The 14,228-nt window shown below is 56.7% G+C and overlaps 1 protein-coding gene across 3 annotated transcripts in view; it reads right to left on the reverse strand.

Annotated features, from left to right (window-relative positions):
• The window catches only part of NTNG2 (netrin G2), a 67,741-nt gene that overhangs the window by 33,748 nt on the left and 19,765 nt on the right, over positions 1-14,228 (reverse strand). For all 3 annotated transcript variants that reach the window (XM_087869237.1, XM_087869236.1, XM_087869238.1), the window contains exon 4: positions 3,081-3,724. In XM_087869237.1, the coding sequence (XP_087725363.1) occupies positions 3,081-3,724 (644 nt within the window). The remainder of the gene's footprint in view (positions 1-3,080; positions 3,725-14,228) is intronic.

The following is a 14,228-nucleotide window of genomic DNA, read 5'->3' on the forward strand; positions in this document are numbered from 1 at the left end:
TGTCTTGTCTCGCTGGGGCTCTCTGGCTCCCTGGCACTGTTGGGTTTCCCCACCCGGAATTTAAAAAGGAAAAGCAGAGGAAGCTGCAGCCCTTTGCTGAACCATCTAACCAGACCTAATTAATCGATAAGCCAAGCTGCCGCTTTCCTGCCAACCAGCCGGCTGAAGAGTACTTACTTCATCTGTGAATTGATTGCCGTACTTTCGCCACCACTACGTCTAATCCCCGTCGCCCGCAGAGGCTGGGTGCCAAGGGGAGCTGGGAGCTGCTGAGCAGGGGCTGCCCTGCCATCTTGCCAAGGAGATGTGGTCTCCAGGCGCCCAGTCTTCAAGGTACAGGTGGGAAACTTAGGCCCTGAGTGGGGTGCAGAGGGGCAGGGCTGGAAACTGCTTACCTGGCCCCGGATCACCCAATGAGGTGGAAGGAGGGCCGTTGACCACACTCCTGAAGATGAGGGTCCCCCTGCAGCAGCCCAAGGTAGATCAGAAAGGCAGCCACGACCCTCAGAAGGTGTGGCAATCTGGTCCCCACCACCACACTGCTAAGCCGGCTGGGACCGCAGGATGGAGGGAGGGTCTTATATCAGCCATTGCATCCCTAGGGTAGGCAAAGGTCACCGAGAGACCAGAGGCCCAAAGGCTGGACACGGATCAGAGAGCGCCATCCTCGACCCCCAGCTTCCACAACAGTGGCCATCTATCAGGTGGTTTCCAGAACATTCCTGATTTAACATATCCTGCCCGAAGCGGGGGAGGGTTAGAAGTCACAGGTGTCAGGACCACACCCCCTGCATGTGCGTGCACCTGCCAGCCTTGACCATGAACCACCTCATCAACTGCTTGCCTTTGCCTTGGCCCACCTGGAATACACACACGGAGTCCAAGTAAAATAAAATGCAAACGGGAGCTGAAAACAAGAGCCCCACTCTGGAGGCAGGACCACAGTGATCTGTCAGCACATAAGCTCCCAGCCTTTGCCCCCAACCCTGATGCTGTTCCTGTGCCTGGACAGACTTCTTTCCAACACTCCCCAAGATGTAGAAATTATGCACACGGGTGTATTATACATTTTACAGAAAAGGGATTACACCAGCCACACCCCACAAAAAATGCTTTTTCCTCTCGTCAGTCATTCTATACGGGGTGGTCTTTGGAGCCCACTGTGGAAAGATGCCCCCAGCGTACGATGTCCCAGTGGGGTTCTTGGTGGGACCCCTGCCCACACGGCCCAAGCCATGCCCCTGATCTGATTATGCCCCATGTTAGCCCGTTTAACTGTCACCACCATCCAATGAGAAGGGCCTGATCGTTACCATCCCCCTTCTACAGATGGGGAAACTGGGGCACAGAAGGGTCCTTGTTCGGAGTCTCACAGCCAGTGGATGGCAGTGCTGGGAATCCAACCAGGCCGTCCGGCTCCAGAACCATGCTCCCAACTGGCACATCAGTGTTCTCAGACTAGAGCACGCATCAGAATCCCCGGAGGGCTCGTTAAAACACAGATTGCTGGGCCCACCCCTGGAGGTTATGATGAAGTGGGTCTGGTGTGGGGCCCGAGAATGTGTGTTTCTAGCAAGTGTCCAAGCGCTGCTGATGCTGCCAGTCCGGGAGTCACACTAGGAGAGTATCACATGCTGTTGCCCCTTATCACGACCCCTCGCCGACCCAGGGATGAGGCTGCCCCGAGCCTCTCCTGAGTGCAGAGCAGGGCGTTACGGAGCTGGCCCAGGGATACAGGGCTTGTCTCCTACAGCCTGACACATTCGCTGTTGCAGGAACAAATGACCCAGATATCATGGAGTCACTTAATCATCCGCCATCTTTCCTGGGGATCCAAAGCTGTTTTTATCTACAATGGTCTTTTCCCTCCACCCAAAGTGGCCTGGAAACACATTCTTCTCCAAAGCTGTGAGTAAAGGATTAACTCACCAGGTGTGTGTTATCCACACCCTGCGTATGCCAAGGAAAGTTTGGCCCTTGACCAACTTCTGGGAGGTAACCTCTGAGCCCTTGGAATGTGTTGCCCGGTAAGAGTGTCTTTATTTACCTGGGGCTTTGGGACACGTCAGTTTGGTTTATGGTGATGATGTGATTTATGGCAGGGGGCCTCTGGATCAAGGGATTGAAGACCAGGGTCAACCATACAGGCAGTCAGCCACGCCTGCACGATCAATTCCCAACAAAAACCCCAGACACCAAGGCTTGGGCAGCTTCCCTGGCTGGTGCTACCCCACACGTGCTATCATACATCATTGCTGGGAGGACTGAATACTGTCTGCATGACTGCACTGGGAGAGGGCAACCAGAAGCTCGCACTGGGGTCTCCAGGAGCCCTCCCATGTACCTTTTTCTGTTGCCGATCTTAATCTCTTTTCAGCGTGATAAACCATAATCGGGAGTGTACCGTTTTGCTAAGCTCTGCCATTCTAGAAAATCACTGGGGGACCCCCAGACACAAGCACCGATTCACTGAGTTGCTGGACAGTTACAGAGCACCTCCTGAGCGCCTGCCTTTCGCCCAAGCCCTGCCCACACTGCCCAGCTCCACTGGTCTCCTCCACACCTTCCAGCCCTCCCGGCCCTACGGAGGACGTTTAACCTTCATCATTCACCTCCCTCCATGGAAAAACCAGGCGTCTTGTCTGTGCAGCCCTGGTGACCATAGGCAGCCCCTTCGATGTGATACCACGTACCATCCCAGGTACCACATAATATCCTGAGTATCAGCTACCATCCCAGGAGCCAGTTAACATTCCAGGAACCAGGTAAACATCCTGGGTAGCAGGTAACATCGTGGGAGCCAGGTAATATCCTGAGTACTAGCTAACATCCCAGGAACCAGCTAACATTCTGGGAAACAGGTAACATTCTGAGTACTAGCTGACATGCCGGGACCCAGACAATATCCCAGGACCAGACAGCATCCCAGGACCCAGACAATATTCCAGGACCAGACAGCATCCCAGGACCCAGGCAACATCCTGGGAACCAGGTAACATCCTGAGTACCAGCTATCACCCTGGGACCTAGGTGACATCCCAGGACCCAGGTAACCTCCCAGTGCCCCCAGCAGGCCTTACCTGCCAATGACCTCGATGTTGGAGATGGCATAGAAGTACTTGTAGAGGTTCTCCCGCTGTACGTAGGTGCCCCCCAGCGCGGGGCGCAGCAGCCGCATGCGCAGGTCCGTGAGGGTGAAGAACTCCTTGAGGCCCTTGGCGCTCTCCAGCCTCGTGTACAGGTTGCCCATATTGCGCAGGTCGGGGCCCGCGAAGATGGCCAGGCGGTCCCGCACCTCGAAGCGCACGTGCTTCTCCTTCTTGGAGCCAGCCCAGCGCGAGTACTCCTCAGTGCACAGCACGCGGTGGGCGCCCGAGGACGACAGGTCGCGGGCGCGGCGCGCTGCCATACCGAAGGCCTCCATGCAGTCCTCTGCGTAGAACTGGTAGGGCTGCCACGTGCGCCCGTTGTCCAGGGACTTCTCCAGGACCATGACCGTGGGCCGGCCGTACTCGAAGGTCACCACCACGTCGTCCGTCAGCTCCACGCTCTTGTTCCATGACAGGGTGATGTTGGCTTCCAGCGGGCTCGGGTAGCGGCTCCACGTGACGCTCTGCCAGTACGTGGCCAGGCCCTCATCCTCCTTATCGAACATGAGCCGCGGCGGGTGCGCCAGGTCCGGGTTAGACGCGTCACACTCGTTGCTGCACAGGTAGGGGTTCTCCTGCGGGCGGAGGAGACGGGAGGGGTGGGCGCTGACCTCGGGGGACGGGGTCCGGGGTGGGGCCTTGGAGGGGGAGGGCCTGGGGGCGGGGCCCGGGAGCCTAGGCCCAGCCTGGGCGCTGGGCGTCTTTGGGGAGTTGGCAGAGCCTGTGCTCTGGGGTGCGGGCACCAGCAACCTCCCCTGGGCTGGTAATTTCACCCATTTCCCCAAAGCACACAGAGGCACGCAAGTCTATGGCTTCCCGAGAAAACACGCACTTGCCCCTACTCCAAATACAGACAATCAAGAAGGGTGGGCGTTAGTCACCCGCTCCCAAGGTCCCCGTGGCTCCTTCACCACCTGCAGGATAAAGTCCTGCCTCTTTAATGCAACTCTTCAGTACTCTGCTTCCACCATACCTGGAGCCACTGTTCTCAGCCCCCTGGGGCCCGGCCCACCTGAGCACTGCTGCCCTCCACACCCAGCTTGTCTGCGCCTCTGAGCCTTCGCAGACAGTATTCCCTCTCTTCCATGTGCCCTTCCACTCCGTCTGCCTTGAAAATTCCTATTCACATTCTTAACTCTTTAAACATCTCCTACACCAAGACACCTTCCTGACCCTTTAATGCAATACCATTATAGCGACAGCAGTGGCGGTGGGACGGGGCACCTGGGTGGTTCAGTCGTTGGGCGTCTGCCTTCGGCTCAGGTCATAACCCCGGGGTCCTGGGATGGAGCCCCACTTTGGGCTCCCTGCTTAGTGGGGAGTCTGCTTCTGCCTCTGCCCCTCCCCTCGGCTCGTGCTCTCTCTCTGGCTCTCTCTAATAAATAAAAATCTTTAAAACAAAAAACTTGAAAAAAAAAGGAGTGGCGGTGGGAGAGCAAGTCAAAGTCACCGCAAATATTTGAATGCCAGGCAGGCTATGCCAGTTACAGACCTCATCGTCTCATTTCTCTCCTGTTTGCTGTCTTACCTCCAAACACAGAATGGAAGTATTAGCTCCACGTTCTGGATGAAGGCACCGGGGCTCGGGAAGGTGGGGGCCCTGGCCCAAGGCACCAGCAGGAAGCACTGGGAGCCACACCCAGGGCTGTCTGCTGCAGAGCGTGGCCGTCACACCCGCCTGTGCCCACCTCATGCGTAGTCTGGGCGCCCCGGGAGGACGCTGAGTGTCTACAGGCTCCTCTCACTGGGGTGCATCGTTGTGGCGCGTCGTTTCCAGGGCTTTGTCACAGGCCTGGCAGGCTCAGTGGGGGACGTTGGCTGCGGAAGGCAGGGCACAGACTCCGCTCGCTCTCTCTCCTCCCACCCTACCCCGAGAAGGCTGGCAGCCCACTCCCGGGCCCAGTAGGCACCCGCTGTGGCTCCCTCCATGGCGGGTCAGATCCATTCCCCGTGTCCGTCCACTGCATGAACTCCCCCGGAGGCCTGGAAATGTCACCAGTGCAGTGGCTGCCCAGGGTTGGAGCACAGGGGAATTCTAGGGCAGTGACACGGTCCTGGAGGAGGCAGGACACTGCATGGGTCCAAACCCCCCAAGCTGACAACACTGAGAGGGACCCTGATGGAACTCTGGGCTCTGGTTCACGATGACTGTCCGTGTTGGTCATCAGCTGAAACAAATGGACCAAACCAGCATGCACGTGAATAGTGGGGGAGCCGTTCGTGGGGAGGCAAGGGGGCCCTGGGAACTCCTGCCGCGTGGGCTCAATTTTCTCCAAGCCTAAAACTGCTCTAAAACATTGTCTATTAATTAAAAAAAAAAAAAAGCTGTCACAAAGAACCACGGTGCCCCAACCTCTCGTATCCCTTTGTTATGAATATTTCAGATCTCTGGTTTGCTCAGAGACAAAACAGCTTGGATCTGAGTTAAAGTCTCTCACTCCAAAATGAGCCACTCGGCTCCCATGGGGGAGTGGGTGCGTTGCCTCCTGGGGGACTGAGCTGGTGCCCCTGCCAGCATCAACACGGCGGCCGCGGGCCATCACTGCTGATGCCCTTTAGTGGAGGACACGTTCCCGGGCTGCCCAGGGGTCCTCGGTGGGCAGGCTGACCCAGGGTTTTACTGAGGCAGCTTCCACAAAGCCCTCCTCGACCAAAATAGCTCTGTCCTTGGTGCCCTGTGGTGTCACCGCCACCCCACCTGGCCCAAGCCTGCTGATTCTCAGGACCCGCAAACCTTGGGATGGAAGGGGTATAGCGCCGAGTCCAACCCCTCGTTCAGCAGATGGGGAAACTGCTGGAGGCCCAGGACCAGGCAGGACTGGCCCAGGCCTCCTTGATAGCAGGTGGTCTTTGAGGATGAACCCGTCCCTGTCCTGGACAACCTCAGGGCTGTCCTGAAACACTAGTGTCCTCACACACAACACGGCAGGGACAGGGGCTGGCTCAGCTTGTGGGTCCCAGCTTCCTTGAGCTCCAGCAGAGTGACCCTGCACCGTCACCCTGAATGGGAAGGGGCTGAGAGGCCCCTGGGGATGGCTCAGTGGCCTGCAGAGGCCAGGCCTGGTGACGGGAGGGCCTGGCCGCTAGCGCTAGAGCAAGCCTACCTGTGGGGGACAGCACCCGCCCCCGTCCCTCTGCCAATGGCGGGGAAGGGCGCTCAGTCCATAGGCAGAATCGGCTCCGGGCACGGTCATGCCATTTGGGATGGAGACGCGCCAGAGCTCACACATGGACACCTGGGCAGGAGGACACAGTTTGCCCTTAGGTTGGCACCCCCACCTACCGCCCAGCAATCTCCCTCGTCTCACCCCCCAGGTCCCCTTCCACTGCCCCCAGCACCTTGTTAGGCGCTGAATTGTGTCTCCCTCCAAATTCGTATGTTGAAACCCTAAACCTCGGGATGTGGGAATATGACTGGTGGGAGAGACGGCCTTCAAAGGTGATGAAGTTAAAATGAGGCCGTTAGGGTGGGTCCTGATCTAACATGACCGGGGTCCCTGTAAGAGAGGAGATTTGGATCCACAGGGAGACACCAGAGGCGAGTGTGCCCAGAGGCGAACCAAGTGAAGAAGCAGGAGGAGGGCGGCTGTCTGCCAGCCCGGGGGAGGGGCCTCGGAGGAAAGCAGTCCCGCCTTGGTCTTCGAGGGCCAAGCAAACTTTGATCTTAGACTTCTAGCCTCCAGAGCCACGAGCAAATAGATTTCTGTTGTCTATGCCAAATGGGTCCTAGCAGACGAATACATGCCTCATCCCGAAGCTGGGGGTGAGAGGAAGGTCAAGGTGGGAGGACCAGTTCAGAGGGGCAGGACCGAATTGTGAGTTTTTGATGACTTCCCCAGAAGCTCTGTCTGGGGCCTGATTTCGAGCACACGGGTACCAGACATCATGCTTCCTTGTCCACCAGGATAACTCCTACCAATCCAGCACTGAAGGCTGGGCCTTTTCCCTCACTGACTCAACCCCTCTCACCTCTGAGCTTGTGTTCCTGCAGCCACTCTCCCTCCTCAGCGTTTTCAGAGCCCTCCCCCATGCACCTCCTCCAGGAAGCCCTCCTTGCCTGACTCAATATTTGAACGCAATTCCCTCATCATCTGTCATGAGATGTTAGTGCACTTATCAGGGACAATGTAGTAAAACCTCTGTATAGAGCCTGGATCTCCGTAGCCACTCACTAAATTATTAATTAGTTATTAATATAATGACAATTGGATTAATATTACTATATCTCATGTTGAATGCTCATATTATTCCTGTCAACCCCTGACTGCTGTGAATCACCCCACACCTCACCTTTCCCCGGTCCTTCTTCATCCCCCTGCCCTACCTTCCCTCACCCTGCCCAGCCTCTTGGTGGTCCCCGCCACAGGGCATCGGATCCCGCACAACCCCCAGCTGTGCCGGCCTGTCTGTCACCAGCAAGACTGACACGGCCAGCACCGCCAGGGGACGGGGCTCCAGTCCGGCTGCCGACACCACGCTGCCATAACCTGCGGGGCCCACTAGCCCCCCACCCCCCGGCCCGGGAAGCAGATGGTCAGAAACTAATGAATCAGCCTGTGTATTTACCAGCCCCGCACCTGCTGCTGAACGGGCTTAATCAACAGCGAGCACGATAAATAAACCCCAAGCCATCGCCAGCACAATTCTCTCCCTCTCGCTCCTATTTCTCCTCTCCCTTCCACCGCCCTCCTGACCCAAGATCTTGGAATTCCATTAACCATTCTGGGGTGTGGGGCGTGTCTCCTGTTCGAGGCGCTGTCCAACGCTGAGCCAGCGGTCCTTCCCAAACACCATTTGCTCTCGCTCTCGCTTTCCTTCTGTTCTCCCCTAGCGAGGGTTCCCGAGGAGGAGCCTGGGGTTGGGAGCCCAGTTGACCAAGCCCCCCACCCCCAGTGCTGTGCCTCGGTCTGACAGCTCATGAGGGCCAGGCTGGAGGTCTGGCGTCTGCCGGCCTTCTTGGTCGGCACATTTCCCCCTGTCTGCATGAGATCAGACTAATAATGAAACGGACAATCCGAACAATACCTAGTGCCTAATACCTGGCCTAAAACCAGAGAGAAAGTTAGGTGTGTTAGAGGCCCACCTTCAACCTTTTAGGATGATACCGAAACCAACATTTGATATTATCGAAAGCAGTAATTAGTTTTTTTAGACATTTCATGAATATTCCCCCAAAAGTAAATAAATGAAAACCATACCCCTGATTAAAATCTTTGAAACTTTCTCCAAAGAAAATGTAACACATCCCATTTTCCATGCAAACTCTGGGGATTCATGGGGTCGCCTCTCCCCAGTTAGGAACCCCTGTTCTAGAGCAGTTAAGGAAACCACCTTTCGGGTCTGAAACTCCTGGGTTTAATCTCAGCTCTATCCCTGGAGGCTGTGTGACCTTGAGAAAGTTGCTTTACCTCTCTGAGTACGTAGTCTCTCATCCAACAACATGTGAAATAATGTGTACGAAATGCCTGGGGAACATCTGCAAATGGTATAGCAATAATTGTGAAACTGCAGCTTCAAATACACTGGCTCAGGGGCTGTCCCAGCAACGTCCGATGGGAAGAAGCAAGGCTGAGGCCAACCGGCTCATTGACAGTAAAACCAGAACTTCACACAAGACACGGACTGCCTTGGGGACTGCGGGTCCAGAAGTGCATAACGATCGTGACATTCACTGAGTGCGAGCCGTGTGCCCGGGCTGGGCTGGGCACTGCACACCCATTCCGCGTGGCGTCCTCCCGGCAACCCCGGGGGCAGCCAGGGCTACAATGGCCTCCTCTTCACCGGCCGAGAAACCGAGTGCATGCCAGCCCCGCGCCACGGCGTCTGAGCACAGTGGGACCTGGCCGAGGAAATCTGGGGAACTGAGCCCGTCCTAGCGTGACTCTCCTGTCTCTGCAGACCCACAAAGACAAGTCACCTGAAAGGTTAGATGGTGGGGGTGATGGGGATGGGTGAAGGCAGGGGTGCAGGGCGAGGGGCAGGCAGGCAGCTAGGATAACAGCACCCGGGAAAGAGGTGGAACAGACCCACAGGGACACCGAGCAGGAGTCGCCTGGGAAGAACTAGTCTATGGAGAAACCATTTTGTACCACGAATTTCAAACCTTCCAATGGTCTCTTGCATGCTTTTGCTCTTATGTTATTTTCTGTGCGAAGGGTACAGTTGGGAGTCAGAGGCCAGGCTATAAACAGAGTAGACAAGCTTCGGGCAAAAAATATAATTGAGTGGCGAAGTCGACCGTTAGCAGGGACGGAGGTAACCGAGCCCAGGGGAAGTTGGGCTGTTTGGACCTCCAGGCCCCTACCAAGGAGCCCGTGCCGGGGTGGCCACCGGAGCCGTAACCAAGTCTCGGAAAGAGGAATAAACAGCCGTGTGCGGACCAGCCTTGCATCCTAACCTGTGTCGAGATGAAATTTTAGTCCTTGGACTCTGATGGGGCGGGTTTGGGGAATGTGGGCAGCACGTGCCGGAACATGGTGGGAAGGGCTCAGTGATTTGTGGCTGGATGAGCGGGGACAGCCCTCGCTCAGGCTCCCCCCAGCCACAGTCTCTCCACTACCCCCGAGTCAAGCCTCAACTTCTCCACTGGAGGGGAAACGCCATGAGGGCAGCGGCCCCATCCGCCTCCTTCCTCACGGCAGCCAAGGCCCTGGCACTTCTTGGGGCTCCTTGGGAAAACTTTGTGGAGTGGACGGAATCCAGGGCATGAGCAGGCTGACTCCTCGGGGCCCTCATGAGAATTACCACGTGGCAAGCACCTTGCACAGCCCCAGCTCACCAGCAGCGGAGAGAAGGACAGCATCCCGGCCGTCTCCAGCCCTGTGGTTTGAGCACACAGCAAGGTCCACACCCTGCCCGTGCACTATCCTGGAAGACGGGGTCCTTCAATGCTCACTCTAGAAATGAGGAAAGGCTGAGCAAACGTCTCAAGGTCATGCTGCTTCCTGGTGGCTGAGGTGGGACAAGAAGCTAAGGGAGTCGGGCTCAGAGACAAGTCAGGAAACTGTGCCCTTCACCCAAAAGGGAAGGACACTGCCGCCCCCAGACCTGGGCCACTCCCTCGGGATTTGGGTTCCACCGGGAGGCAGACAGCCCATCGCTCTGCTCCCAGGCGTGTGGGCAGGCCCAGGGAACAGTTTAGCAGCTGACAGATTTTTCTGAACCTGTCTGCGGAGTTGCCAACTGAACTGTCTCGCTCAGCCCGTCAACCTCGGCGCGGCTGGAGGCATCTGCCTGTGGGAGGCAGGAGACGGCCAAGGGGAGCCCTGCGGAGGGGTGGCGAGGGGTGCCAAGGGGGAGGGGCCCAGGGCAGGGGGCTCTGAGGGTCAGGCCAGGCAGGACCAGCTCCCTCTTGCAGAACAGGACTTAGGGAGGAGCAAAGGTGGGGAAGCCAACCGGCAGCTGAGTGAGCCGCATCCTCCACCTTGCATGATGCTTCTAGAACTCTGGGGGAAACTTCCAGCCTGGGCCAGTGTGTAAGTCAATAATAAGTTCCCTAACCCACAGGGTCATGGAGCTGGGATTCAGGAGACTGTTCCTAACCACCATGTATGACTTTGGTGGGGCCTTGCCCTATCTGTGTCTCAGTTTCCCCATTCATGAAACGATCGAGCTCTGACACTGACCTCCCCAAGTCCATGTTCCTCAGTCGCTCACACCGTTTGGAAGGAAGGGCACAGAGGTACATCCCCACCTCCCTCTACTCCAGGGAGAAAGCTGGGGTGCCGGGGGAATTCTCCCTAACAAATTATTTCCTATTTATTGGTAAGAGAAGTTGCAGCGGGGATAAATTATTAACAGAGCGGAAACGAGATTCTGTTGGGAACAGATGCTAATTCTAGCTGCCCTGCCGGTCTCTAACCACCCCACCACCCCCTGCGACTCCCCGCCCCCCCCCCCCCCAGTGGTTCCACTGACCTCTGTCCCTGTTGCTCTCCCCTCGCTAAGTCCCTCTGCCTGCAGGCTTCTCTCCCCTTCCCTTTCAGGTTTCTGCATGAGCTGAAGCCTGGACCACAGCAAGGTCACCCCTCCTTGCCCGTGAATCAGCGGAAACCAACCCAAATGACATTTCAGGGCTGGAGCTGCAGTTGGCCAAGGAGGCTTCTCTTGCTGGGGTGGGTTTTTTCGTTGTTGCTGGGTTTTTTGGGTTGTTTGGGGGGGGATGGTTTCTTGTTAGAGCTGTTTCTTCCCAGCCCAGCTACTACTCACAGGAAAGGCCAGGGCTCTGGACAAGGCGTCATCCCTGGACTCACCCATCCTGGCAATGAGCATCCAGCGGCCACAGCGACAGCCACCACCACCCCCGCCCCCCGCTCACCCCCAGACCTTGACTCTGGACCAGCCACAGTGGGCAGCTCCTGGTCAAAGGTCCACCCCCCGAACATGCCCTGGCCTCGTGTCTTCAGCTGCCCAGAGCACCTCTCCACTGCCCCAGTTCCCCAAATTGTTTGGGAGGAAAGGGAGCCCTTTCAGTACAACCCTGCCCACAATTTACCTCCTTCCAGAACCTTCCATGACTGGGGTTGGACTCTAGGCCAGCAGGGACTAGGTCTGGCCCACCCTTGCCCCATACCCCGCAACGACTGTTGGCACGTAGTGGTATTTGCTAAACATTCCCACCTCCAGCAATTGGATCCCATGAGAGTGTTCGCAAGGGGCACTTTCTCCCTTGTCTCTCTCAATCTCTTGCTCTTGTGCAGCTCAGAGAGGGTGAGCGACCTGCCCAGCACCACCCAGGTAGGCCTACTAATAGGTGTGGGAGAAGCCTCCAGCAGGGCCGCCAGCTCCCTAGTCCTGTCCTTCTGGCTTCCCCACCAGACACAGCCAGCAAGACGTCCTGCCGACCTGAGGGCGTCAGGCTGCCCTGGAGGACTGGCCCGGAGAGGGTCAGCTGGGAAGCCATGGTCAGAGGGGCAGGGACGCAAATGGCAGACCCAGAAGAGCTGATTTCCTCCCTCAGCGCAACAGCCAGAGGGGATGGGCGGTGTCTTGTCAGGGCTCTGGCTGGCTAGACGAGAGCATCTCTCCAGATAGTAGTCTCCACGCTTATCCACAAGGGATACTTCCCAACACCCCCAGGGGATGCCTGAAAACCCAGATAGTACCAAGTCCGATATACACTGTTTTTTTCCTATATGTACATACCTGTGATCAAGCTTAATTTATAAGTCAGGCATAGTAAGAGGTTAGCAGTGATGACTAATAATGAAACAGAACAACCATAACCAAATACCATAGCAAAAGTTAGGTGAATGTTGTCTCCCTCTCTCCGCCTACATTCCTGGGCTGCGCTCACCCCTCTTGTGACGTTGGATGATAGATGCCTTGTGATGAGATGAAGTGAGGGCGGTGATGAGGGCATGGGGACAAAGCCTCAGGCTACTATTGACCTTCTCACTACATGCCAGGAGCAGGATCTTCTGCTTCCAGACCTCCATCGACTGTGGGTAACTGAAACCACCGAGAAGGGGGGGGTGGGTTTCTAGGAATGTTTGGGGTGGGAAGTTCTATCCCAGCTGAAGAGAGCCTGGGCTGATCTGTGTGGCCCCCCAAGGGCGTCTTCTGCTCCCCAGCCCCTCACCTGGCAGCACATAACTGAGCAGACACAGGTAGGCATCTGTCTCAGACAAGGAATGGCTCCCTGCCATTTGCACACCCCCAGGGACAGGGAACTCATTACCATGAGAATTAGATAGGCCAAACTACACTGCTCACTCCCCAGAAAGTTTGGCAATATATTTTGTCTCACACTCCACATATTTTCTTTGCTCCAGGCCCCCTTTCTTTTACGTGTTGGTCCTGTTTTCTCTGGTTATGCCGTAAACATTTTCTAATTGATTTGAAAAAGAACTGGGGGAAGCGGGATTTGCCCAAGCTCTCCTCCTCCCCCATGTCGGGAGCTCAAACGCTTCCCCACCAGGGCCAGCGGGAAGGCTCAGCCGCTCCTCCCCGCCTCCTCCTGTGCACAGACACAGCCCGTTCCGCCCAGCACTGCCTGCCTGCCAGCTGCCCGGCTGCTCCTGGCTCTCCCCTCCGGCTCGGAGCATCCCACTCCCCACCTGAGGCCCGCCACCCAAGCAGCCCGACACTTTCATTTAACACCTCTTTCAAAAGTAAAGAGAAGTAAAGAAGGGGGAGATGGGAGGATGAAAGAAAGGAGAGAGAGACAGGGAGAGAGAGAGAGAGAGAGACTGGGCAGGGTGGGGGTGGGGTGCAGGGAGGAAGAGAAGCTGCTTCCAGAGAAGCCCAGTAAAGTGCATTATTGATTCAGGACTCAGAAAATGCTTAGAGAGTAGGAAAAGCGTCCTGCTCTTTAAAAGCTTGTGCAAAGCCTCAGCTAGACACACGCAGCCTTCCCAAAGAGGGCCTGCTCTGCTGACATGAATATTTTATCACGGAGGAAAAAAAATGGGCATAGAGGATTTAAATGCTGGGGTGGGGGTGGAGGGCAGGGCATCGAGTGGCCCCCTCCTCCTCTCTGGGAGCAGCCTTCGGCTTCCCTGCTGGTGAGCAGAACAATGGGGCCCCAGTGGTTCCTAAAGGCCCGAGGCTGGGGGGGGGGGCGGTACAGAGCACCCACGGAAAGGGGAGGGTCCAAGAGGAGTGAGGTTGAAGCCTGATCGGGCAGCCCCTCCCCTAACCTTTGTCCTGCCTGCCAGCCCCCCTCCCTTGCTCTTTATAAACCACCGGTAACACCCAGGCTTTCAGCTCCCCTGCTGAGCCCAGAGGCCACCCCTTCCGATAAAGTCCAAACCCAAACTGCCCGCCACCTCCCCCTCCCCCTCCCTGCCTTGTTCCTATTTTCCTTTCTTCAACTTGCACCGTGAGTATTTTCATTGGCACGAGATACTGAGATCCCGATTTTTCCCGCAAACTTCATTTTCTCTATGCACGACAATCCTGTGAGCTGAGGCACAGCTCCGAAGTTTGTTTTTCAGATGAAGAACGGAGGCAAGGATAGCCAGGCAACGCGGCCGGCCAATGTCACCTCGGGTGAGGAAAAGGCAGAACCGCAGTTAGAAGCTCCAAGACCTCGCTGGGAAGCCTAGCTCACAACCCCGCCTCTTGTGACACCGTCGT

The sequence above is a fragment of the Ursus americanus genome, chromosome 18 (genome assembly GCF_024610735.1).
Source record: "Ursus americanus isolate L20-20 chromosome 18, mUrsAme1.1.p, whole genome shotgun sequence".
Taxonomy (NCBI): Eukaryota; Metazoa; Chordata; class Mammalia; order Carnivora; family Ursidae; genus Ursus; species Ursus americanus.